At 40.4% G+C, this 23,899-nt stretch overlaps 1 protein-coding gene across 6 annotated transcripts in view; it reads left to right on the top strand.

Moving 5' to 3' along the window:
• LCLAT1 (lysocardiolipin acyltransferase 1) overlaps positions 1–23,899 on the top strand; it is a 98,079-nt gene that overhangs the window by 21,800 nt on the left and 52,380 nt on the right. For 3 of the 6 annotated variants that reach the window (XM_015856947.2, XM_032443473.1, XM_015856946.2), the window contains 3 exons: positions 6,249–6,417; positions 7,478–7,676; positions 18,262–18,408. In XM_015856947.2, the coding sequence (XP_015712433.2) occupies positions 6,253–6,417; positions 7,478–7,676; positions 18,262–18,408 (511 nt within the window). In that variant the 5' untranslated portion in view covers positions 6,249–6,252. Of the gene's footprint in view, positions 1–1,381; positions 1,401–5,195; positions 5,286–6,248; positions 6,418–7,477; positions 7,677–18,261; positions 18,409–23,899 lie in introns of those variants that run through there. The other 3 variants (XM_032443472.1, XM_015856949.2, XM_032443474.1) reach the window with 3 other exon arrangements.

Raw genomic sequence — 23,899 nt, 5'->3', positions numbered from 1 at the left:
AGGATGTGTCATTTCCATTCCAGCTTCTCCGCCTACCCGGTGGTCTGTCACTTGACCCACCTGGGAAGGGGCTGCCAGCACCCGTGTTGTTTGCCTTGCAAGCTGAGAAGGGTTTTCTGTCTGCATGCTCTCCTTCCCAGGCAGTTCTGTTTGTGCATTCACTGGTTTAAGGATATGGACAACTTGAGTCATTAAGAAGACCAATTCACTTCACTTAGATGAAAGGTTTTAAAAACCTATCTTCTGACTTGGGAGTATTTTCCTTTGTGAGAGCATTGGATAAAGGCCGTCTGTATGAGGTTCTGCTTGATTTTAATTGAAAGTCATGTTTACCTTTTCCACTGGTAATTGACTGAAAAAAAATTAAACCGAATGCCTGGTATTCCTCATTCAGCTCATAAAGACTACTGAACAAGCAACTTTATTGCCTGTGGCTATTGAATGGGATTGTCCTGATGAGAAACCACACAGCATTGTTTTATTTGCCATTTATTTTGGTGGTGTAATAAACCCTGATTTGTTGACTGTGTAATACTAAACACTTGAAAATTGCTCCAGTTATCAGGCAGCTGGCTCTGCCGGGTAGTATCGTGTACTATTGTTTAAGGAGATTGCAGCGAGGTGGGGGTCGGCCTCTTCTCCCAGTAGCAGTGACAGGACAAGAGAGAATGGCCTTAAGTGACCACTGACTCTAAGATTCCAATTGAGTAGTGTAGGCTAAATCTTGTTGGTTTTTCTAATTGGATTTGGAAGACAACTGAAGTGTACAGGAAATTCAAATTGTCCTGAAACTGTTCAGGAAATGTGAAGCATGTGGTGAGTCTCTACTATTGTGAAACTTCAAGCTTTAATTTTAGAGGAACCTGCTTGTTTCTAACCAGGTTTACTTGTGCGCATCTTTTGCACTCTTCCAAGCCATAGAAAGTTGGGGAAAAAAAGAATTTAAAAGCCTGATCTCTACAGCAAATTCACAGATCCTGTTTAAGGCCTGTTGAAAGCATCATAACAAGCCATGGTTTGCCTTCCTTTCCAGCTGTATCTTGACTAAAATCACAAAGATGATAAATAAATCGAACCAAAATACAATGACAGGAAGGATGCTTCTGCTTTATGTTACTTTCCATAAACTGCACGGAATAGCGAAATATTTTCAAGGAAATATTTTAATAGAGATGAGGTGGACAGAAATGCAACTGCTTTGCAAAATAATTTATCCCATCGTAGCCAAGAATTTTTAGAATTAACTGAAATGTAAAACAAAAATTGTATTTTAAGAATTACTGTTTCCTGTTACCTGGAGACAGAGCGTGTTTTCCTTCTGCTATGGCAACAAGGGCACGCGAAGAGTATCTCGATAACTTGGAGTTCTGCCACAAAGCAGATGAAGAGCTCCAAACCCAGTATGTGGATGCTGTCTTTCTGTTTGCAGTTTTGAGCCCAACTCTTAAAATAGTTTTGACCATCTCCCTGTAGCTCTGAAACACGCAGCCAACAGAGAGTGGCTTTAAAATGCGCAAAAGTCTTTATGTATTCCAAATCCAGCATTAATTACTGCTATAGGAAGACAGAGTTGTCAACAGCAATAAGGAAGTACTTGTGTACTTTGACAGTGCTTGGTGTCTGTTGCTCAGGCTTTCCGTGTAATGGTTTGATTCATTTCTTGGGTATCTCATCTGTTGAATGAATCAGCTGTGGGTTTTCTTTGTTTTTGGATTTTCACTTTTGCATTAGGGCATTTGTACGGGTTCTCATTAGGTGCACCTTTCCGGTGTGGTTGCTTTTTTAATTATGTTTTGAAAACTCTTGATGTATATATTTTTTTTTTGCATTCTTCTTTAAATATGTATGCTAGATTTAGGGGGGGTGATGTGTGTATACAAGAACAACATGGTTCTGAGCTAGGTGTGAGATAGTAGTATGATGTCTCTGGACCTGGGTGGGGGCAATCTCAAGCACAAATACAAACTGGGCAGAGAATGGCTTGAAGGAAGCCTTGAGGAGAAGGATTTGGGGGTGTCGGTTGATGAAAGGCTCAACATGAGGCAGCAGTGTGCACTCGCAGCCCAGGCCAACTGTGTTCTTGGATACACAGAGAAGTGTGACCAGGTCGAGGGAGGTGATTCTGCCCTTCTGCTCTGCTCTTATTCTGGAGCCTCAAGAACAAGAAGGGCGTGGAGCTGTTGGAGTGGATCTGGAGGAGGGCCATGAAGATGATCAGAGGGTTGGAGCATCTCCCATACAAGAACAGGCTGAGAGAGTTGGGGCTCTTCAGCCTGGAAAAGAGAAAGCTCTGGTGGGATGTTACAGTGGCCTTCCAGTACCTGAAGGGGACCTACAGAAAAGCTGAGGAGGGACTTTTTATAAGGGCAGGTAGTGATAGGGTGAGGGAAAATGGCTTTGAACTGGAAGAGGGTAGATCCAATCTAGATATTAGGAAGAAATTCATCTCTATGAAGGTGGTGAGACACTGGAACAGGTTGCCCAGAGAAGTTGTGGATGCCTCCTCCCTGGAGGCATTCAAGGCCCGGCTGGATGGGGCTGTGAGCAACCTGGTCTAGAGTGGGATGCCTCTGCAGATAGCAGGAGGTTGGAACAAGATGATCTTAAGGGTTCTTCCAACCCAAACCATTCTGTGATAATACAGGCACTTCCCTGCTGAGCATGTCAAATCCAGTTGGGTTCTTTACCCTCTTCACTCCCTGCCATAAACATCTGTAGAGCTCTCTTGCTGACCTCTGTGCTAGTCAAGCACACGTGCTGTTGGCAGCCAGCATGCCCAGAAGTTTGTGTGATGAATACCCATTCAATGTATTGAATGAGAATAAGTAGAAATGTTTCTCAACTGACACATGCAGTCAGGTGCATTTTTAATCATGTAACCCGTTGTCCAGGCTGTAACTCCATCATGTGTACCCACAAACAAGATCAAATGAATTGAGACTGTTAACAATGTCACCTGGATACTAAAATGGTCTTGCTGACTGCTGCATTCAGGAGGCCAGCTGGATGGTTATTCTCTTATGTTCATTGCAGGGGAGTTGGACTAGATGATATTTAAAAGCTCCTTCTCACTCAAATGATTCTGTGGTTTCTGTGATATTCTGTGTCTAGGAATAAGCATGGCAGCGTTTAGCTCAGTGGGGTGCAGTATGACATGTATTTGTATGCCATGTATAATGAACAAAGTGCTGCTACAGAGCAGGTTAAAGAAGAGAAACTTCAGAGCTTCCCAAGTCTTTACCATAGCTCACATACTTCAATCTTGGAAAAAAAGAAACAACAAAGTCTGTTTACAAGTCAGTCTTTTATATAAAATACAGAAAGGATTTTTCTTAAATATTTGGCTCCGTGCTGTAAATTTGAGGGAAGGACTAATGTAAACTGAAAAGCTCAGCCTGCAAGCGAGTGACCTAGATTGCTTTTGAAAAGAGCTGGGGAGGGTGGCAGAGCAGCGTCTCCTCTTAGGAAAGCTGTGGGTATGTGTGTACTGTTCTGCAGAGTCCTGGGGCCGGGGTGCCAGACAGATCTGTGTACACCTGCTGTGCTGAGCGGTGCCTCCAAGAGAGCCACTGCAGCTGGCTGAAGCTGATCAAGTGCTGTGCTTGTGCTGCAAGTGGGTTGGAAAGCTGTTTCCAGTTGTTTTGCTATGTTTGTTCCTCAGAAAGTGTACGTGCCTGATTAGACCCGTGACAATGAATTTTAATGCTATCAGTTCCCTTTTGCAGGCCTCAAATCTTGGTATGTTAGGAAGAGTGTTTCTAGTCCTAATGCAATGAGTGCTTTCCTTTGCATTCCACTTTTATTCTCTGGATTTCTTTTGTCCTCAGCTACAGAATCACACAGATCACAGAATGACCCGGGTTGGAAGGGACCTCAAGGATCATGTAGTTCCAACCCCCCTGCCTGGCAGGGCCACCAAACATACACCTTTACTAGATCAGGTTGCCCAGGGCCCCGTCCAACCTGGCCTTGAACACCTCCAAGGACGGGGCATCCACAACCTCCCTGGGCAGCCTGTTCCAGGGCCTAACCACTCTCCTAGTGAAGAACTTCCCCCTAACATCCAACCTAAATCTTCTCTCTTTTAACTGAAAACCATTTCCCCGTGTCCTGCTATTGTCAGCCCTTTTCGAAGAGCTACCTTTATTTCAGTCTTCCCCCCTTCTGTGCTAGCAACTGTTGGGTTGCAATTTTTGACTTCAGAATACTTTGCTGTGGAAACAGTATCGCTACAGACGTGGCTCAAAACAAGCTTGAGATAAATCTTGTATGTTAGAGTACACAAGTCTTAATGGATTACTTTTCCATTGCTGATTTTCAGTTAAGAACACCAGCTTCCTGTTTTTCTTCTTCTGAAGTCCTGTCCATCTGAGCTCTTAGGATCTCTAAAATAGCCTGTCAAAACAAGAATTCAGTGAAGTGACTGGAAAGTGACTTCTACTTAACCTTTCATTTTATAAACAATTGGCTGAGCCACAAATAGTTGAAAACAATCTATATTTAGGCCCTAATTTAAAGAACTGATATTTCCACATTTGCTTTGTCATAAGTGGTAGTAGTTGCTAAATTATGAAAGCTCATAGCTATTGCAGCTGCTCGGAGGATCGCTGCATGTTTTACCATAATGCATTCAGAAGCAATATGCATTGTACATTTATAATAAGGCAGTCTAGCTGCTAGCATAGGCACTGAATTACTTCAAGTCTCAGCGACTGTCTCAACACAAAGCTATTGGCTTTTTGGAAAATAACTGAGAAGGACAGTGGAAGTACAGCAGACTTCAAGAAGTCACAAATGCACTAAGAGTGAGCTGGGTGACTGCAGATGCTGCTTGCCTGCTTTGTTGTGATGAAAGGGAAAATCTTGTTCAAAACGACTGATCAGTCATACAAGATCAGGCATTGAAGGGGGTCAGACAATGACCCTGGTTCTACAGTAAGGCAAACTTCCGTAATTATGGGCTTAACAAGAAGAAACAAGACGGAGAAGTAAAAAAAGTAAAGTTCCTTATCTTCAGAAAATGCTAATGTTTGTACTTCACTAATGTCATATATCTCATTGGTTGGTATTGGGACTGATACCATACAACATCTTTGGTGATGCAAACAGTGGGACTGGGTGCACCCTCAGCAAGTCTGCTGTCAGCACCAAGCTTTGTGATGTAGTCTGCACAATGGAGAGGAGGAATGCTATCCCAAGGGACCTGGATAGACTGGAGAGGTTGGCCCATATTAACTTCATGAAGTCCAGCTAAGCCAAGTGCAAAGTGCTGCACCTTGCTCAGGGTAATCCCAAGCACAGATACGGGCTGGATGGAAAATGAACTGAGAACATCTCTGAGGAGATGGAGTTGGAGATGTTTGTTGATGAAAAATGGCACATGGGCTGGCAGCGTGTGCTTGCGGCTCAGAAAGCCATCTGTATCCTAAAAGAAGAGCAAGGGAAGTGATTGTCCTCCTCTACTTCATTCCCTTGAGGGCCTACCTGCAGCACTGCATTCAGCTCTGGAGTCTCCAGTGCAGGAAGGACTAGGAACAGTTGGAACAGAGGCTATGAAAATGACTGAAGAGTTGGTGTGCCTCTCTTGTGCTTAAAGGCTGAGGTCTTGTTCTGCCTAGAGAACACTCTGGGGAGCCCTCATTGCAGCCTTCCAGTATGTGAGGGAAACTTAGGAACAGGAGGAGGACCAACTTGTTGCATGGCCTGATAGTGACAGGATAAGGGAGAATGGCTTTAAGCCAGAAGGGAAGATTTAGATTGGATATTAGGTGGAAATTATTAGAGGGTGGTGGTTGCCCAGAGAGCTGTGGGTGCCCCATCCCTGGAGGTGCCCAAGACCAGTCTGGATGGTCCCTGGCTGGGTGTAACCTTGCCCTGGGCAGAAGTAGGGGCTGGGTGGGCTTTAAAGGACCCTTCTAACCTAAACTATTCTGCAGTAAGATCACCTTTCTATGCCTTTCCATGTTAAAAAAGTACCCTTCTTAAGATTTCAGAATGGAACTGTGTGTTGCATTAAGTGGTAGAAATTATGTTTGACCCCTATGTTAGTGTGTCTTACAGATTACTGTGTTTATGTAGTTGTTCTCCAAAAGCTACTTGTGAGGCAGAACACTTAGTTTGCTTTTACTGTCGTTTTGTGTTGTTAGTTATGAAAAGAAGGAGGAATACTACCTCAAACTGAACCTACGGGTCTGGAGAGTTATATAATTACTTCGCCCCTATAACACAATGCCAACTTTCTTTTTCAGAGCCATGGTGTCATGGAAAGGAATATACTTTGTAGCTGCACTGTTTTTGGGAAGTTTTTTTGGAAGTATTTTCATGCTTGGTCCTTTTCTACCTTTGATGTTTATCTCCCCGGCCTGGTATCGCTGGATCACTGACCGCATTGTGGCCACATGGCTCACGCTTCCAGTGGTAAGTTACAGTGTGAACCGAGTTCTGAGCAACTGTTCATTTTGCTTACTAATGTTTTTTAAAATATATATATAATTTTAGACAGACCATAACTTTCTTAACAGTCTATGAAGGGTAATACCTTAGCTCAGTGGATGTTGGCTGTATTCCTGCATACGTTCCCTCTCTTTTGCAGTTTAATGTATAAGTAAATTACCGCTATGTGTTGATTGTGCTCTTGAAAAGGCCTTTTCACGTTGTCTCTGTCCATTGTCTGATACTGATCTGAGAAAGGTGGGTGAAACACAAACAAGCTAAAGGTTCTTTTAAATTGCAGAGATTCCTAAAGGATTCTTCTTATAAACTTCTGCTTCTAACTGTGCTCCAGCTATCTAATTACAGAAATTATTTACTGTCTGGTATGCCATTGCTGACCTTCACTGTTCTTTCACTGTTCTCTTACTTAATCCTCATAGAATTTAGTTCATCTGCTTGTATTAGAGACAAATGGTTTCAGGTTTTCAGCTGGGGGTCTCTTCTTTGAACTCTTCCTGTAGAAAGGTGACATGCATAAGGTCTCTCTCTTCGTCTGTTCTCCAGAAATCAAGGGACTTTGTTCCTCTGCCTTTTAAGATTTGTTTTTCTGAAGTAAGATACTATATTGGTACTCAGAAGTACATATCTTGTGACATAAATGAAGGTTTATTACATATCAGATTGTGGTTTTTTTCTGTTTCTGTTCTGTGTGTTTTGAAGGGATGTGAGGTGCTTCATCTTCTACAATTTTGTCCTTATCTCCTTTACTAAATGCAATGAAATTAAGAGGTAAGCAACAATTATCAGTGAAGACAATCTAGGGAATGTTATTTCTTGCAGTGATGAAATATAGCTGAGTACTGATAGTGTCACAAGCTTGATCCTTGTTGAAAAGCTGTTTTTTTTCATTAGGAAACAAATTTGTTTACCAACGATAGCACATGCGATCAAATGAAGTGATGTCACTGAGATTAATTTGCACTGGTGATAGACTGTTGCTTTTCTTCTGTGAGTAAAGTCATAAAATTAGATGTATTATTTGTAGGCGTTGCTGGAAATGGTGTTTGGTGCCAAGGTGGTTGTCACCGGTGATGGATTTATTCCTGGAGAAAGAAGTGTCATTATTATGAACCATCGCACACGGATGGACTGGATGTTCCTGTGGAACTGCCTGCTGCGATACAGCTACCTCAGACTTGAAAAAATCTGTCTCAAATCCAGTCTCAAAAGCATTCCAGGATTTGGTAGGTTACTAAATCCTTTAATGGGAAGATCTGTTCAGAAATGCTTTTGCACAGCATTGTTTATACCCAAGTTTGAATTCTATTTCAGTGTTATTTTTTCAGATCTCCTTTTAAATAGTATACAAAATCTGAAGTCTCCTAGAAGGATCCTTGGACTGCATGCTCAAGCATTTATTTGTCAAAGTATTGCAACTTTACTTACTGAAAGTAAATTTCACATTGTAAACTTGATGACTTCAGAATAATGAGAAAAGACTTTAAAATTCTTTTCAAGCTCTTCTTCAACACTTTGGCTTTGGTGGTATATCCTCCCAATCATCCCATACTGCACGTGCTCTCACTATAGTCTTTCTTCGTTCTTCATTAATCAGTTTATACTATGGAGAAGATTAGAAAATAGAAAGGAAAAGCCCCATAAGCAACTGCAACGTTGATACCAATTTCAGTAGCTGTAATTTTAAAATGAACTTGATTGCCTAAAATACCCTGTGCAGGACATGAAATGATCAGTATTTATAGTGGCATAGGATGGGAACGGATCTTAGTTGCACATGCTCAGGGAAACCATTTTAGGCCAAAAATTGCTGCCTAAATGGTTTCTGAACAAATCGACAGACTTATCTGAAATAAAAACATCCCTTTTGCATTTTATTTCTCTCTTAGATTTATTTGCTATTTTATGCAAAACCAGCTTAGGCAGGACATGCGTCAACTTTATGATGTTGAAAGAGTAACCTTATTTATGGTTCCCTTTTGTCAGGCCATTTATCTGAACAGATAATTCTGGCAGGATTCCATAAGGAGGAACTCTTGTACTGTTGTGCTGATACTGCATTCACTTGCTGGGTATTTAGTCCTAAGTAAGAGCTGCAACTAGGTAACCTACTTTTTTTTTTTTTCCTAATATTCAAACGTGGTCAGTTTTATTTGACAAAAGACATCTCCTCTAGCATTGCAGGAAATGAGAAAATATGTGTTTAGATAAATGTTTTTATAACACAGTGGAGATGTTTTGAAGTCTTGGAATCGGCTGCATAGGCAACTTTTAAAAGAAATGTTGGAAGATGGAATGCAGGATAATACTCTGCAAGTTTGATGGATTAATCTCTTCAAAAGAAGCGTGTTTTTCTCTCTCTCTCTATTTTTTGTAACTAAGCATGTGTGTGCCTGCTTAGTATTAGAATGCCTTTAATAAAGTTTGAAGGTCAGCTCAAGAGTTTGGGATGTTATGTATGCCTGGCAAAATTCAGCTCCTGAAAATGCATCAAGTTGCATTCAAGTTTTTTCAATCCTCAGTACATAAACTTCGCATATCTAAGAGATGTGATGAATGAACTCTGGCAAACACAGTTTCGGCAGATCAATGTTACCTGCTCACAATAACTTCTTGGTTCAAAGTCTGCCTTAGGTGCTTAAGCCTCCAGTGGCATTCTGGATTCATACTCCATACTGTTAAGTGCAGTGGTTGGGGTGGTACAAATAGATACTTCTGTTGTTCTTGTTGTGGGATGACAGTTTCTGGCAGTAGAGTGGGTGCCTGGATCTGTTGTAACTGCTAGTTACATGCCAAATCCTTAAATATCCTCTGCAGAACATGTACTTTGAGTAATTTTGCTTGTAGTGTTGAGTATTTTAGCTTAATTTTTAGTAAACTATTAACCTCATTTATCACAGGAGGAATTTCATCCAAACCGCATCCTTAACTCAAGCCATAATTTGATAGTCTAAGTCAGGAATGATAAGCATCTATCAACTGCAGTATATCTAAAAAGAGGCCTTAGAAATTCAAGTCTCCCTGTTCTGTCAGCCTGTATTTTGGGTAGCAGATTCTTACAAAAATGAAGTATTCCCAATAGAGGCAACTGGAAGGTGAGACTCTTAGGTTAAATTAAGTTTGACCAAAGATGTCATCATGAAAAAGGTGTTTGGGGTGGATGCTGATGCCGAAAATGTAGTCCGTAAAGAACAACCCTGCATCAAATCAGTTTCTCCTGCTTAGCCCTAGTGGCACTGCTGTGTTATGTGATAGACTTTCAGTAGGCATTTGTCAGATGTTGTTTGTTGAAGCGTGTTCTGTGGTTTTGGTTTTTGCATAAACGTTTTGCTCATCTTAAAAGTTTTAAGGCCAGAACATAGCTTGAAAATCAAGTGGACAGTTTCAGTGCACTGCAGCTATGATTCATACGTTAGGTATTGATCATTAAGGTATGTATAAGATTATGCTGCTCCAAGTAGTGTATATGGTAGGTAAAGCAAGGCTGTGAATGGAAATAGATCCAGAGTCCTCGTCACCTCCTTTGTAGGTGAAAAGTGTAAAGGTATCATATTTAATAAGCCTATGTTACAAGTAGGCAATTATTTCCAGTTAGTTATAATTAAAATCAGAAGAGAAAGTATTTCAAGGAGAAGCATTGAGTCACTTATCTAGCTGTTAAATTATTAATTCTTTGCATTCCAATATATCCAAAAACTTTAACTTGATTAAATGCGAGCCTTAAAGAAACCCAGCAGAAAAACAGATGGTCCTTTCTTCCTGGAACTGTACCTTTGGCTTGATAAATTGTGTGCAGTAAAGTTTTTGAAAAGTGGTATTAAATTGCAGAAACATTCTTGCAGCATTTCTGTACAACTTGCCCAGGATGGAGTCTCAGGAGAGCGCTGAGCTGTTGCTGCAGTTTCTCATATGACATCATCAGCAATTACTGATACATTCTGCAGTGTCAGTTTTCAAGGAGAATTTCTAATAGCGTTGTCAGTTTCCTGCACAGCTGACAAGATAGGACCTTCCTACAATTATAGATACATGCAATTTATATTTTCCATTAAAAAAAGAATAGCAGAGGAAGTGATAGAGGTTGTGATGCTCTTGTGCTCAACATACGTTACGGAATACATAATGTCCAAGTAGATACCAAGGGACGTACACAGTAATGTCAGATGACCAGGTAAAGACAAAGTGATGGGCTAGTTGCATCCTTTCATATTTTCTTAATGGTTTCATTTGTAGAAGTCTTGATTTGATATGAATTTCAATAGAACTGGAGATGTATTTCAGTGATTGGCAATTTGGATGTGCTCATTGTTTCAACTCGGATTTTTAACTCTTAGTGGGCTTGCAGTAATACATCATTCTAGTGCCTAAATGTGCCTCAGCATTTGTCCAACAAAAATCAATTATTTTTTTCATTAGATTTGATCGCTCTCAGATAAATGGGAGGAAAAATGAGAGGGTAACTCGAGGTAACATAAGAGTTCATGGCTGTTATGTGAGATAATGTTCGTCCTGGTTTTGCTTAACAGGATGGAAAAGATAAGTACCTGAATGCAGAAATGTAAAGTACAAAGGTGCTTTAAGCACTGTCGATGGACAGATCTTGAAGACTTGCCATTTGAAAAAATATTTGCTGAAGCTGATAAGCCAGCGAGCTACAGCTGGAGTGTATTGGGGCAGGAAAGGTCAAGGTGATAGGGGAAAAAAACAAAACAAAGCAACAAAATAAGCAAAACTGATAAACCTGGAGTAATTAGGATCAGAGTTAACTGACTAACTCTGCACATATCTCCATCTTCGTATGCGAGTATGGTATGACTAGTTAGATTTGGCTCTTGTTTTGTTAAGTATCAGAGAAGAAGAGGATTTGTGATCTATTTCAACACCAGGCTTAGCCCCACCAGTATTCTGCTTCACGTCTGTGGATTCATTATTACTGTCCATGTGTGTGAGCTTAGCCAGAAGCAAATTCAAAGTAATTTGAGCCGTCTTAGTTTTCAATGAAGCAGGACAAAACAACTCCAATTATTCTGCCTTTGCCACGGGCTACGAGCATACACACAGTCAGTTGTGATGGATTAGCTATCCTGAAGTAAAATATTGGTGTATGTAAGCTTAGAAAATGTTGTCACTTAACCCAAAACATAGATAAAGCAGAACACTGCAGGGAATCTCTACACATTTTGTCATGGTTTTGTAATTTGGTAATTTTGCTATCAGTATTCCACATCATAACATCATGTCAAGTATGGATACTTCTGTTGAATGTGCAGTCCACAGAAGAAGACTACATATCCCAGAGAACAACAGGGTTAATGATAAGTCACGGGACCAGGACTCTATATAATCTCGTTCCCAGGCTGGAGTGCCCGCCTTCTTCTCTCGAACTTCTCGGAGAGTGGGAAGCGTTCCAGCCGTGTCGCCTAGAGTTCACAGTAGGCCTCTCTGTTTTCGGGGACTCTCTCTCTCTGTTTCGTTCGATTTGTTAGCCTCAATTATATTATATTGTGTTATCTTGTATTTCGGTATCATATTTAGTAAAATAAATTTTTCCTCCTTAGATTGTCGCTGTTTTATCCCACTCCCTTTTTCCCCCTCCTTTCCGGGCCCCGGGGGGGGGGCCCACGGGGTGACTTCCCCTGTCACGGGCATAGGTAAATCTAAGTAACCCGTGACACATTTATATTGGCACCAAGGTGCTTGTGCTACTTGCAGCTGCTTCTGTAGGTGAGGGTGTAAAAACTTCAGCATTAAATATCTTTGTTCAGGTTGCAGTGGGTTGGCATTCAAATTCTTATCAATAGAGCATACTGGTTTTAAAAATTAAAACTATAACCTATTGAACTTTCTAGTATAGCTCATGTTTCAGATATCTTTGTTATGATAATATAGACTGAAATTAGAGTTGTGACATTTTTATCTTGTGGCAATTCAATTATGAGTTGCCAGACTTAATTACTTTCTAGTTTTTATCCTAGGTGGTTTGATAAAAGTGGAAGTTAGAGAGTATGCTATCTAAAGGATAGCACAGCTGTTATTCAAGGGTGAGTGTGGCAATGGGGATCCTCTTGCATTCCTCTAGAGCTACCTGCAACCTCTACTCTCTTTTCTTCTCTGAAATGACCGGGAGGCACTGCATGCAGCAGGGGGAATAAACAGGAAGAATTAGAGCTTGGTGTGCAGCTGGAGGTTCATGATCTCATTGCAGTCACAGAGACATGGTGGGACATTGTAGTGGAGTTGCTCATTATTATGACCTGCTGGAGATGAGCTCTGTGGACAACAGGTTGGCCTGGGGTGTATTTAACAGAGCATGACCAGCGGATCGAGGGAGGCAGTCCTGCTTATCTGCAGTGCCCTGGTGAGGCTACATCTGGAGTATGGTGTTTTGGACTCCATAAGTCAAGAAAGATGAGGAATTCTGGAGAAGGTCTGGTGGAGGGCCACAAAGATGGTTAGGGGCCCAGAGTGTCTCCCTTATGAGGACAGCCTGAGAGACGTGGATCTGTTCAGCCTGAAAAAGACTGGGAGATCTTATAAATGCTTATAAATACTTAATGGACAGGAGTCAAGCAAATGGGGCCAGGCGCTTTTCAGTAGTGCCCAGTGACAGGGCAGCAGGCACAGACTAGAACAGAGGAAGTTCCATATGAACATGAGGAAACACTTCTTTCCTGTGAGGGTTACAGAGCACTGGAACAGGCTGTCGAGAGAGGCTGTGGAGTCCCCTTCTCTGAGGATACTCAAAACCTGCCTGGACTCTTTCCTTTGCAACCTGCAGTAGGGAGATGCTGTAGCAGAGCTTGGAGTTGATAATCTCTAGAGGTTCCTGCCAAACCCTATGATCCTGTGATTTATTCACTAAAAATACAAATATGGAAAACTTTATTGAAGAAGCAGCATTATTAGGAGTGAGGGAGCTAAAGCAAAAATGTAGCTTAATTTGCTTGCAACTCTGCGTGCCTTTTTTTCTCATGTGGGAGAAAAAAAGCCTTAGGTGTCCTATCCACAGTTGGATCTAGTTTTTACTGGATTACTCAGGGAAGAAATCATAGGAATATTTTCAGCTGTATGCAACATAAATTCTCCCAACTCTATCAGGAAAAATACATGCTGTTCTATTTCCATTAAAACTTTCCTTATCCTTTAATAAAAATTCTGGTCTCTCTCTGCCACCTTTGCCTCTCCCAGACAAACATCAAAAGACTGAGATCAGATTATAACCTCTCTCATTCTCTCCATTGTACAAATGGCAGTTGGTGGAGAGAGTGTTTACTTTGTCTGAGCTTGCCTAATAAATACAGCACAAAATTGCATGGCTTGTTATCCTGATTTACATTCCTTTTAGGTTATGCTGCTCCGCCTGTATGGATCATCTCTTCAGGCTCAGTTACTTGAGGGTAAGGTCTTTCTCTGCCCATCGTTTCTCAGCTTGGCTGGCTCTACCCCTACCTGGCAGCAATAGATACCAGCCTGACTATGAACATGGGCTGAGAAAACTCACCTTTGTGGGACCACAGTGCAGAGATGCAGCTTGAGAAGTTCCTTATGCCCTTTTCTGCTTTCTGGTTAGGCAGCCAGTACTTTCTGTAGACTTTACTTTTGCAGTTTTCCCATAGGGAAGTAGAGCATCTGAAGAAGATGCCAGCCAAAGGAAAAGGCATTGAATTGTGAAGAGGAAAATCTCTCTCATCCTTTTGAATACTTAAGTTTTCATGCCCTATTTCACGGTATCACTGTATTTTTATACAGCATTAGAAAAAGCAGCCTTTCTGCCATTCCAGATACTAACCCCTTGCTTTAGTTGCAAATAATACCATGTTATTATGACTTCATACAGAACATCAAATCAAATTTTAAATGTTTTTTTAAGATAGATGTTGTAACTGAATAGGTTTAATGTTCCTTAACAGTAGCTATCTCATTTTAGTGCAGGGATCATTTGGAAGTAGCACAAATGTAGTAGTAGATTTAATAGGTTACCTGATTGTCTGTATTAAGTAAAAATAATTTAGCAAATATAGAGTGAATATTTGAGTATTAAGTGTCCAAATGGGATATTTCTGAGCCATGTTGAAGGGAATGAATATTGAAATAAGCCCTTGTATAAGTATGCTGTGCATCTATTTGGATCCTGTTTTTAATTGTCTTAAATTCTGCATTTTGAGCATCACCGTTTGTTCACTCAGTTGTTTAAGTAAGAAAAAAATGCTTGTTTCACACGTGTTGTAATGGATTGTTATTTGGCCCACGTAATAAGTAGGCTACTGATATACAGAATCTGAAAGGGCAAGGTAATGGCGAAAGCATACCAGTGTTAAATAGACACTAACACAACTGAATCAGCTCTTTCACTATGGAGCTGGGAGCGTTATCATGAATGGGTATCTGTGAATTTTATCTTTTAGCTAGCTTTATAGTTCTAATTTGCTCAAAGAATGCACCAAATCAGATGGCAGTTCAATTCACACCCCTATTAACTACGTTACTGTTAATGAGCGTTGTTAAAAACAATTGCAAGGAGAGGAAATTGTGCATTGCAAGGTTATTTCAAGAAGCATTTCTTTAATTACTTTCCTAGTTTATGCGCTTAAACCATCATATGAAAAAAGCTCTTTTTAATTTGTTTTCAGCTATTAGACATAAAACTATCCAGAAAAATGCAGTGCAATGAATGAGCCTGATTGAACTTTCAGAAACCTGTTCAGCGCTGTGAAGATCAAAACTTAACCTTGTGTATACAATAACACTAACCCTGTCTTCCAGTGTGATTTGCTGTGTGCTGACATCTTTTCAGTACCGACAGATCTGCACAATAAGGAGTACTTGGAATTGCTTGGTAGCTGCCTTGTATTTTATGCAGTGAAACACTTGGAGTAACAGATTGCACCCTGTGATTTGTATGCAGCATGATCACGAACTTCAGGTGATTTCTCTTACTAAGCCTAGACATGAGGTTCACTGTTATGTCAGAAGCCAAGCAAGGCCACATCTCTGCTGAATATACTCACTGAATAATGCTTTCATTTGACCAAGACAACTTTTGATATGAAAAATAGTGGGAAAATGTGATGTAAGGAAAGAGGGAAGATGAATGGGTATAGTGAGGAGACCCCATAGTTAGACCTTACACTTTCCTGCTTTTTTTTTATAGTTCTGAATCATTGATTAACTTTGTATGTGTGTGGTTTAGTTTAGCAGTTGCTCTGCTGTAGGAATTAAATGGATACTATTGCTGGTTACCATGAAGCACATAGGAAATGTTATTACACCAGCGTACTCAGCATGAGGAACATGCAAGAACAGCTACAAGTCTTGGCTCAGTCCCAGAGCTACTACATCCTTGGCTTAACTGAAACTTACTGGGAAGAGTCCTGTGACTGGTGAGTCACAATGGATGGTTCTGGTTGATGGCAAGTTGAATGTGAGCCAGCAGTGTCCCCCAGCAGACCAAGGTTTGGGGGAAATAGAAGTGTAGAGTCTTAGAATAAAAACAATTCACAGTTACTGCTAGCATTTTTAATACAGTGCTGCAAACACACAAGCCGTATAAGCTATAATTTGCTGTATCCACAAGGTAGTAAGGAAACTCTTAGGTGCATCTTACTTCTCTTGTTCAGAGATTTGAAGGTGCATCTTTTATTTTGCTTTCAGCTCAAAAAGAGCATTTAAATGTCACTGTGGTTAGGTATTCTACCTAGGAAAATTTTTGTGCCGCTTACCATTTTGCAGATTTCATTAAGAGATCTCCTTTTGTATGCTTTTCCAAGCTGTGCTGCTTATCATAAATGTTGGGTGTTACAAGATGGTTTCCTAATCCAGCATTTATCAAAAATCTGCCACCAAAAAGAGAATGACTCTTCCCCATTCAAGTAAATGCTGCCTTTGGTTGGAAAATTCCTGTTACCCAGCACCTTCTGGATGATGAAAACCAATGTGCAAACAAGCACAGTGTAATTACTTGCATCAGACAATATCTTGTCCTAAGCTTAATCAAGTGAACAGCATCTCTCCCTGCAGGCAGCACATGAGAAGGTACTTCCTTCTGCTCGTTTTTAAATCTTGCTTACTGGCAAAAGCTTTCCTTTTGTTCAGTGCTATATTGAATTCCTCTACCTTCCTTTGTCCTCCTGTTTGGACCTCACATCATGTCTCAGACTGGTTATGCGTTGTTTTTCCAGCAGCACGATGCAGACAGACTGTGGCATGGAAATCAAAGCAGGAGCCTGTTTTCATTCTGTTTAAAGACATTTGTCTGCCAGCCTGTGCCACGTTTCCTCTCTTGAATCTAGTAGAATGGTGAGCCATGCAAACAGACATCGCCATCACCATTGAATGGACCAGGGCTCTGACTGAAGGCAGGAATTCACATTCATGTCACACTCCACTGGAGGCTTTAGTGCTGAACAAATGAGGAAGACTGTTCAACTTCTATAGAAAGCTGCTGTAACACCCCACACAACGTCATCGATGTACTGCAGGTGCTCGGGAGCACTGCCCTGTTCCAGTGTGTTTTGGATCTGCCCATGGCAAATGGTCAGGCTGTGTTTCCACCCCTGGGGCAAACGGTTCCATGTGTACTGAACACCCCTCCAAGTAAAAGCAAACTGCATTCTATGGCCAGCAGAACGGAGAAGAATGCATTGGCAGTGTTAATGGTTGCATACTATTTGGCTGCTTTTGACTCCAGTTTGTCCTGGAGCTCTAACATGTCTGGCACAGCCGCGCTCAGTTGAGGGTGTGACCTCATTCAGACCATGGTTATCCACCATTAGCCTCCATTCTCCACTGGCTTTACCCTCTGGCCATATGGGGCTGTTAAATGGTGAGTGGGTTCTTCTGGTCACCCCCTGACTCTCTAGCTGACAAATCAGCTTGTGGATGGGGAGCAAGGCATCCCTGTTGGTGCAGTACTGCTGTCTGTGCACCATTTTCCTAGTGATTGGTACCTGCTGCTCTTTTACCTGTAGTAACCCCACAACAGACAGCTCTTCTGACAGGCCAGACAAGATCGACAGCTGCTTAATGCTGTTAGTATTTAGAGCAGCTATTCCAAAAGCCCATCAGTATCCCTTGGGATCCTTGAAATGCTCTGTTTCTATGATAATTCATACCAAGTATGCATGGAGCCCCCTACCCAGTCACAGTAGGATGTTTTTGCCAGTTTTTACCAGTGTGGCTTATTTCTGCCTCCAACACAGCCCCGTCACTCCAGAGATATAAATCAGTTCTGTCCCTTTATAAATCAAGGGCATCAGAGTGCACTGGGCTCCGGTGTCTACCCATGCTTTATATTCTTGTGGTTCTGATGTGGAATACTGACAACAAAAGTCACATTTTCATTACTTTGAAATTGATCTTTATTTTTTTTTCCTGCAAATGATTTGTTCAAATATGGATGGCCTATACTGAAAAAGCTGTATGGACAGTTGCTTGCAGATATGGGCTCACAATATGTGCAGAACTGCTCGTCATATTTGGTGGTAAACATCCTGGTTTGCGTACAAAGGTTTTCTAACGAGTGCAGTCTAGAAATTTGCCAAGATTTGCTGAGTCTGCATCCCAAGCATTTCCTTTCTTAGTTCGCATAACCCTTTGCAGGATTCAGCTATTCTGGATATCATTCATAATGTGAGTATCTGAGACTCATTAGGTCCAGATTGCAGAAGACATGTTGTCTGCGTGGGCTCCATCTGCTTAGCTGATTTTAGATAAAATGTTGTTCCTGACACAATCTGTGCAGTATTTTGGGATAACAGACACTGTGGAAGCATGAGTGTGATGTATTACTAAAGGTGTGTTTTTAAACTGCAGGCTGGGCCATGCAGGTTGCTGCCTTTATTTTCATTCAGAGGAAATGGGAAGACGACAGGAGTCACTTTGAGAAAATGCTGCATTATTTCTGTGACATTCATGAGCCACTACAACTCCTCATCTTTCCAGAAGGAACTGATCTCACAGGTAGGATGAATTTGTTGTTGTCTTGTGCAGTGATGGATATGGAAATTCCTTGCTGCTTATGGAAATAATTGAAGAAATGTCTAAGCTAGGAGCAATGCTGCATTCTCTCAGACAGCAGAAATTGTAGTTAACAGTTTTGATGTGTTAGTATACCGAAGAAACACACTAAGAGGTTTAACTGTTAAGTTTCAAAAGCATCTTATAATTGAAAGAGTTTAACATCAGTCACTTCTACCTTTGTATTGTACTGGAAAAATAGTTTGCAAGACCTGGAATAAATTACTTTTATGTTCTTATTTTCCATGTGATGGGGATGAATGGTGCAAAATTGTGCAAGGCGATTGTAGATAAGAGCTACCGATTCTATTACATTTCTTGCTTAATGTTTTAAGAGGAGAAAATGGATATGCTTCTTCATTAGGCCACATGAGCTGTCTTAGTCTGTATCTGAAAGAAAAAATGTTTCTTGAAAACAAATGTCAGTGTTGTCGTTGTAGTAAATTTAATGAGTTACTTCTACAGCGTTTGCTTACTTCTTAGTTAGATACCTGCCTTAATGCAGGTGTTTTGTACAGCATCCATAGCAAGCTGCTAACCACTGTTGAAAAAGGCTTAAATTCCAGTAACAGAAAGGATTTTATGAGTGTTCTTTCTGCTTGCAGCACTATTTGACAAGCGTCATTTTTAAAACAGGAAACCAGTGACAACTAGACTTTCACCTTTTAGCTTATTTTAGATTTTTACTATACTTTCCTTGGCAGATATTCTGAAGTCATGCCTTATCGCAATGTCAGATCAGTAAATACTGGGCACAGTGTGAAAATAAATAATGTAAACTGCTATTTTCTTCTTCGTGTTCCTTAAACACGGATATGTAATGTTCAGATGGTATCACACTGTGGGGAGTTGTTGTCACTCGATCCTCCTTCCTACAGGAGGATAGATCATTAAACATTCTTGGCCTGCATCACATGGTATCTCTTGCTGAATTAATAATTGTATATCTAAAATTAGGAAGGGGGATGGAAATTATATCTTTTTTATTCTTCCTTTGAATTCTTGACTACCTGTCATCTGTGTGGTACTACTTCGCTAGAGAGTAGTATTGTTGTGCAGGTCTTTGCTACTGTAATTCTTATCCTCTCAAACCACATGGCAGAGACAGATTTACTGTTCCTGTATAACGTTTTCAAGTATTCAAGAATGAAAGATCTAAAAGAAACACAAAGTATATGTGGTCTGCTGCCTGAGCTCAAGTTGTTGAAATACTTTGCATTGGAAGATGCTACTTAAGTAAGTTTAAAAAGTAGTGATGTCATTGAACCCTGAACAAGGTATTTACAGACTGTGTATGGAGTTGATCATTATTTCCAGTAGGTTGGTCATCTTTTCACTCTGGGATGCTTAAAGATAAATGCACCAAAGGCATTTTGTTGTAATTGTTTAAAAAGTCAAACTTTCTGAAGACTTGAAGAAAACAAACAGCTGATGCAGCCCACGGTTTTGCTTATTGTTTTGTTTTTATTAGTGTTCTGTGTAAGACTCTTGAAGTAATTTTCTACAGAGCAGTAAGAGAACAAAATAAGTTGCCTTATTGCTCCGGGCCTGTTCAGTAGAACCCATTGCCTATGGACTTGTCTGTATCCCTAAACATGGTTTCTACTTTACTCCAATCTTTCCTTTTTCTTGGGTTTCCTTTCACGTGACTTTCCCACAAATCCTTATTGCTGCTGTCTCTGCAGGAGGCATTGTGTGCTGTGGCTTCTCCTTACCAGTAGTTGTGTTAAGTGCTGCGTGCTGTGCTGAAAGCCCCAGCAGGCCCACTACTGCCTGTGGAGTTGATGCCAGCTTTTCCCATGACTAAGATCTCTACTGTTGGCAGTTCCTCTTTGTTCTGCCATTTCTTTTTCTAAAAACTCCTTTGGGCTTAACTGTCTGTGAATCTCTTCTCTATGCCAAACTGTGACTCTACAGAGTTTGGCGATGCCAATGTTTAGGCAGTTGTGATGTGAAGCAGTATTTTTATCTAGAAGGTAGCATAGTGCTGCAGTTGGATTTTCTCCTTGGTAGTAAATGTCGCGTGCTATAGTGATGCACAAACTATTATTCAGAAGCACTGGTAGAGTTTAACAGATGATGGTTTGAAAACAGTGCAAGCAAGAACAACTGTTTAACTTTTTGTTAAAATAATAACTGTGAGCTAGTAAAGCCATTATGCTCTCTATGCAAACTTCTGATGAATAGATGAATGAGCAATTGCTTAAGAAAGATCTTTGGACTACCCAATTCTTCTCTCACTGTTCGGTACCGGTGTCCTTTGAGAGTACTTGAAGCCATAGTAGTACATGTGTGCTTTTATCGCAAGCCCAATTAAAAGAAAAGGAAGTTAGTGATATTCAGATTTCAGTGCTAGTGAAAAAGGAAGAAAAGAATTGAGAGTCGATCAGAAGCAACTGTATTGAAGTTGTCTGACTTAGCATTCCAGTAGGATGATGAGGGCAATGCATCGTTCTTTTGGGTGATGTCCAGCAAAACACATCAGCCTGGAAAATGTTGGAAGTAAAAGCATGTGAGCTTGTTCTTTTGAGGTGAATTCATGCTGCTTACATGCTTTCTGGGAAGCACAGAGGTACCTCCTTCTTTGGCACAGATTATGGAGCTGTAGTTCCAGATACTCTTTACATTAGCAAGCACAGTTCATTACTGCGTTACGGCTCCTTTCAGAGTCAAATTCTAGAGGTTATTGTTTTAATTCAAAACTACACCATAAATTATAATTTGATTTCAAAAGGAGTTTGTTCGCTTTTCCTCCTCTGGATTTCATGGGTAAAAAGCAATATTTCCTGATCTATCAGGAAATAGATAATTTCAAAGGAAATAGATCAGACCAGACTATATTGCCTTTATAATTTGCACTCCTTTTGAAACCCATATATGAAGTTTTTTTCATAAAAATAGATTATTTTCCTTATTCCTTCTTATTGGAACCAAACAGTTAAAATAAAATGCAAAGTTCAGCTAATAGGAATGATGAGTGAGAACTTACGAGGTAGATTTACTTTGGCTCAATTCTTAATTGCAGTGAAAAAAAGAGAAATATTTGTTTCTAGAAAGCAATACTTATTCATTTATTTATTTAATTTTTTGCTTGTGAGTGAGCAAAATGGAGCATTACCTTTTACCAGATGATGTGAGTGGCCTTTTGGGACTGGGAAGACCTAAGCCAGGTTCAGTTCCAGTCCCTGCTCCAAGAGCTCCTTTATGCAGTTCGCATTATGCTTGGTTGGAAGCAAACCACAGAACATTTCCCGTTCTTAAGGAAGTGTTTTCATTAACAGGCTTGCAAAGGCATCCTACAATTTAATTTCTTTTTCTTGCATCCACCTACAAGTGTTACAGGTTTGGCTGCAGAATAATGAATCATCTACACAAGTACCATAGTGTTGACAGTGTCTGCTGACTAAGGGATTTTTTAAGAGGTGACTGTTGTGTAAATTCACTTAGGCTGGAGAGGATATAAAACAAATGTATTTTTAATTTCCTGCATCAAAACAATTCTGACCTCCAGGTTTCATGCAATACAGAGTGTCCAATTTTCTGTCTTTTGTTTGAACTTTGTACTAAGCAGGAGTCTTCTGAATTTTGCTCAGAATGTTTAAGCATGAGCGTTTCATGCAGGGATCGCAAGCAGCAGCACGCACCAAGGTTGTTGCATCAGATAATGGAGTAGTCAGTGCATTTATGCAGGAATAATATCAAAAGAACATACTATTTTTTTAAAAGAAATGCCAATAGAGGCAGGATGGGGAGGAAGAGTGTGATGCAAAGTACGTCCTGTGCTTTCAGGATAGCATCAAAAACCCTTTGACCTCATTAACTTTCTGTACTACAATATTCTAATCATAAATATAATGCAGAAAGCCCCGTGATTTGATAGATGTTACAAATTGAAGAGGGAAATAGTTGTTCCACATGACAGTGATCACTGCATTAGCTGTGAGTGTCACTTTGCTTCTAAAATCCCATTACACTACACTCATGAAAAGGAGGATGGAACAATCCATTATATAGAACTTACAGTCCAGAGACAAGAGGGGCACAAACAATTGGAATATCAGGAAATAGCTGACAGCTGTTGGCTGGAGCACCAGTGTCCAGCTGTTCACATTTTTAGAAAGGCATTGTAGTAAGTGGAAATTAGGAAGATGCTTTGCAGATGTTTACAGTGATATCTTTGCAAGTACAAGGAGGTGAGTGTGAGGTTTACTTCAATGCAATGAGCAGCAGAGGTTCTGACTGTTTTTTACAATGTAAAGTAGCTCTTGCTCAGAAAAATAAGCTGCCCATTTACTCATTGTTTCAGATGTGGTTCAGGTAGAAGTGTTGAGCACACAGAATTTGTTTTCATGCTGCCCTCCATAACAGAAGTGCACCGAGCAGGCATATAGAGTTGTTTCTGGGTGCACATGAGCTGTGTGCAGTTTGAGATGCTTAAGGTGTTGATTGTTTTAAACTGCTAAGCGAATGTGGAATTGCACAGCACTTTTGTCTCAAAGCTTTGACTAGCTCAATTTGCAGATTTGCAGTCTTAATTTACACATGCAGAAAATGAAGTAGAAACTTAACAGTGTCTTTTGGAAGAAACAGCACAGTAGCTTAAAAACCTTCTGATAAATTATTTTTAAGCACCTTACTTGAATCACCACAGAATCTGGAGAAGAGCTTTAGAGCTTTGGACTTGTGTATTTTTCAGAGCAAAACTAGCGATCGTTGTCCTAATAGTACAATACAGTTATGGCTGCAAGATAGAATCCAGCTTTTCAGATGAACATTTAATACTTAGGGGGTAATTCTTTCCTTCTCTTCCATTTGAAGCCTCGCTTATGGCTCATTTTTCAAGTTTTGCCACAACAGAGGCAAGGATCCTACAGGCAAGTTCCCTTCACTGATGCACAATAGTCTGTTTTCAACACTGAAATAGCAGTCTAGCAGACAAAAATAGGCTCTCCAGTCACGAGAGACATAATACATACGCTCAAGGAAAGATGAGTTTAAGTTATGTAGCCAACTGTAATTTTAGAATTTCACACATTCTGTATTTTTTGCAGTGCTTTTATAAGATGTAATATTTTCAAGTATCTGTAGATTTTGACAGCTTGGCAGGAATTAAATCTGTGGCTGTTCTCTGTTGAACTGCTACAGTGCAGTAGTTTTTTTTCCCCTTCCTCCAAGTCACAAGGTCAGGAGATCTTGTGCAGCAAACCTTGAGGAGTACACGTCTGTTGTAAGGCATATAGGTAGCGTGTTACCTTATACAGGTAACAATAGGTTACAGTGGAAAAATACCTCATTATACTGATGTGATGTAGCACTTACTAATGGATAGCTTTTCCAATAAAAGAGAGACCCACATTTGCTGATAAACAATGAGCTCGTACAGTTCAGGAGCTAGAAAGATGCATTCATGCAAAAAAGGCATCTGGTATTACTG

This window comes from Coturnix japonica, chromosome 3 (assembly GCF_001577835.2).
Source record: "Coturnix japonica isolate 7356 chromosome 3, Coturnix japonica 2.1, whole genome shotgun sequence".
Taxonomy (NCBI): domain Eukaryota; kingdom Metazoa; phylum Chordata; class Aves; order Galliformes; family Phasianidae; genus Coturnix; species Coturnix japonica.
Note: the sequence above shows the minus strand (reverse complement) of the source record. Positions and strands in the feature narration are given on the sequence as shown.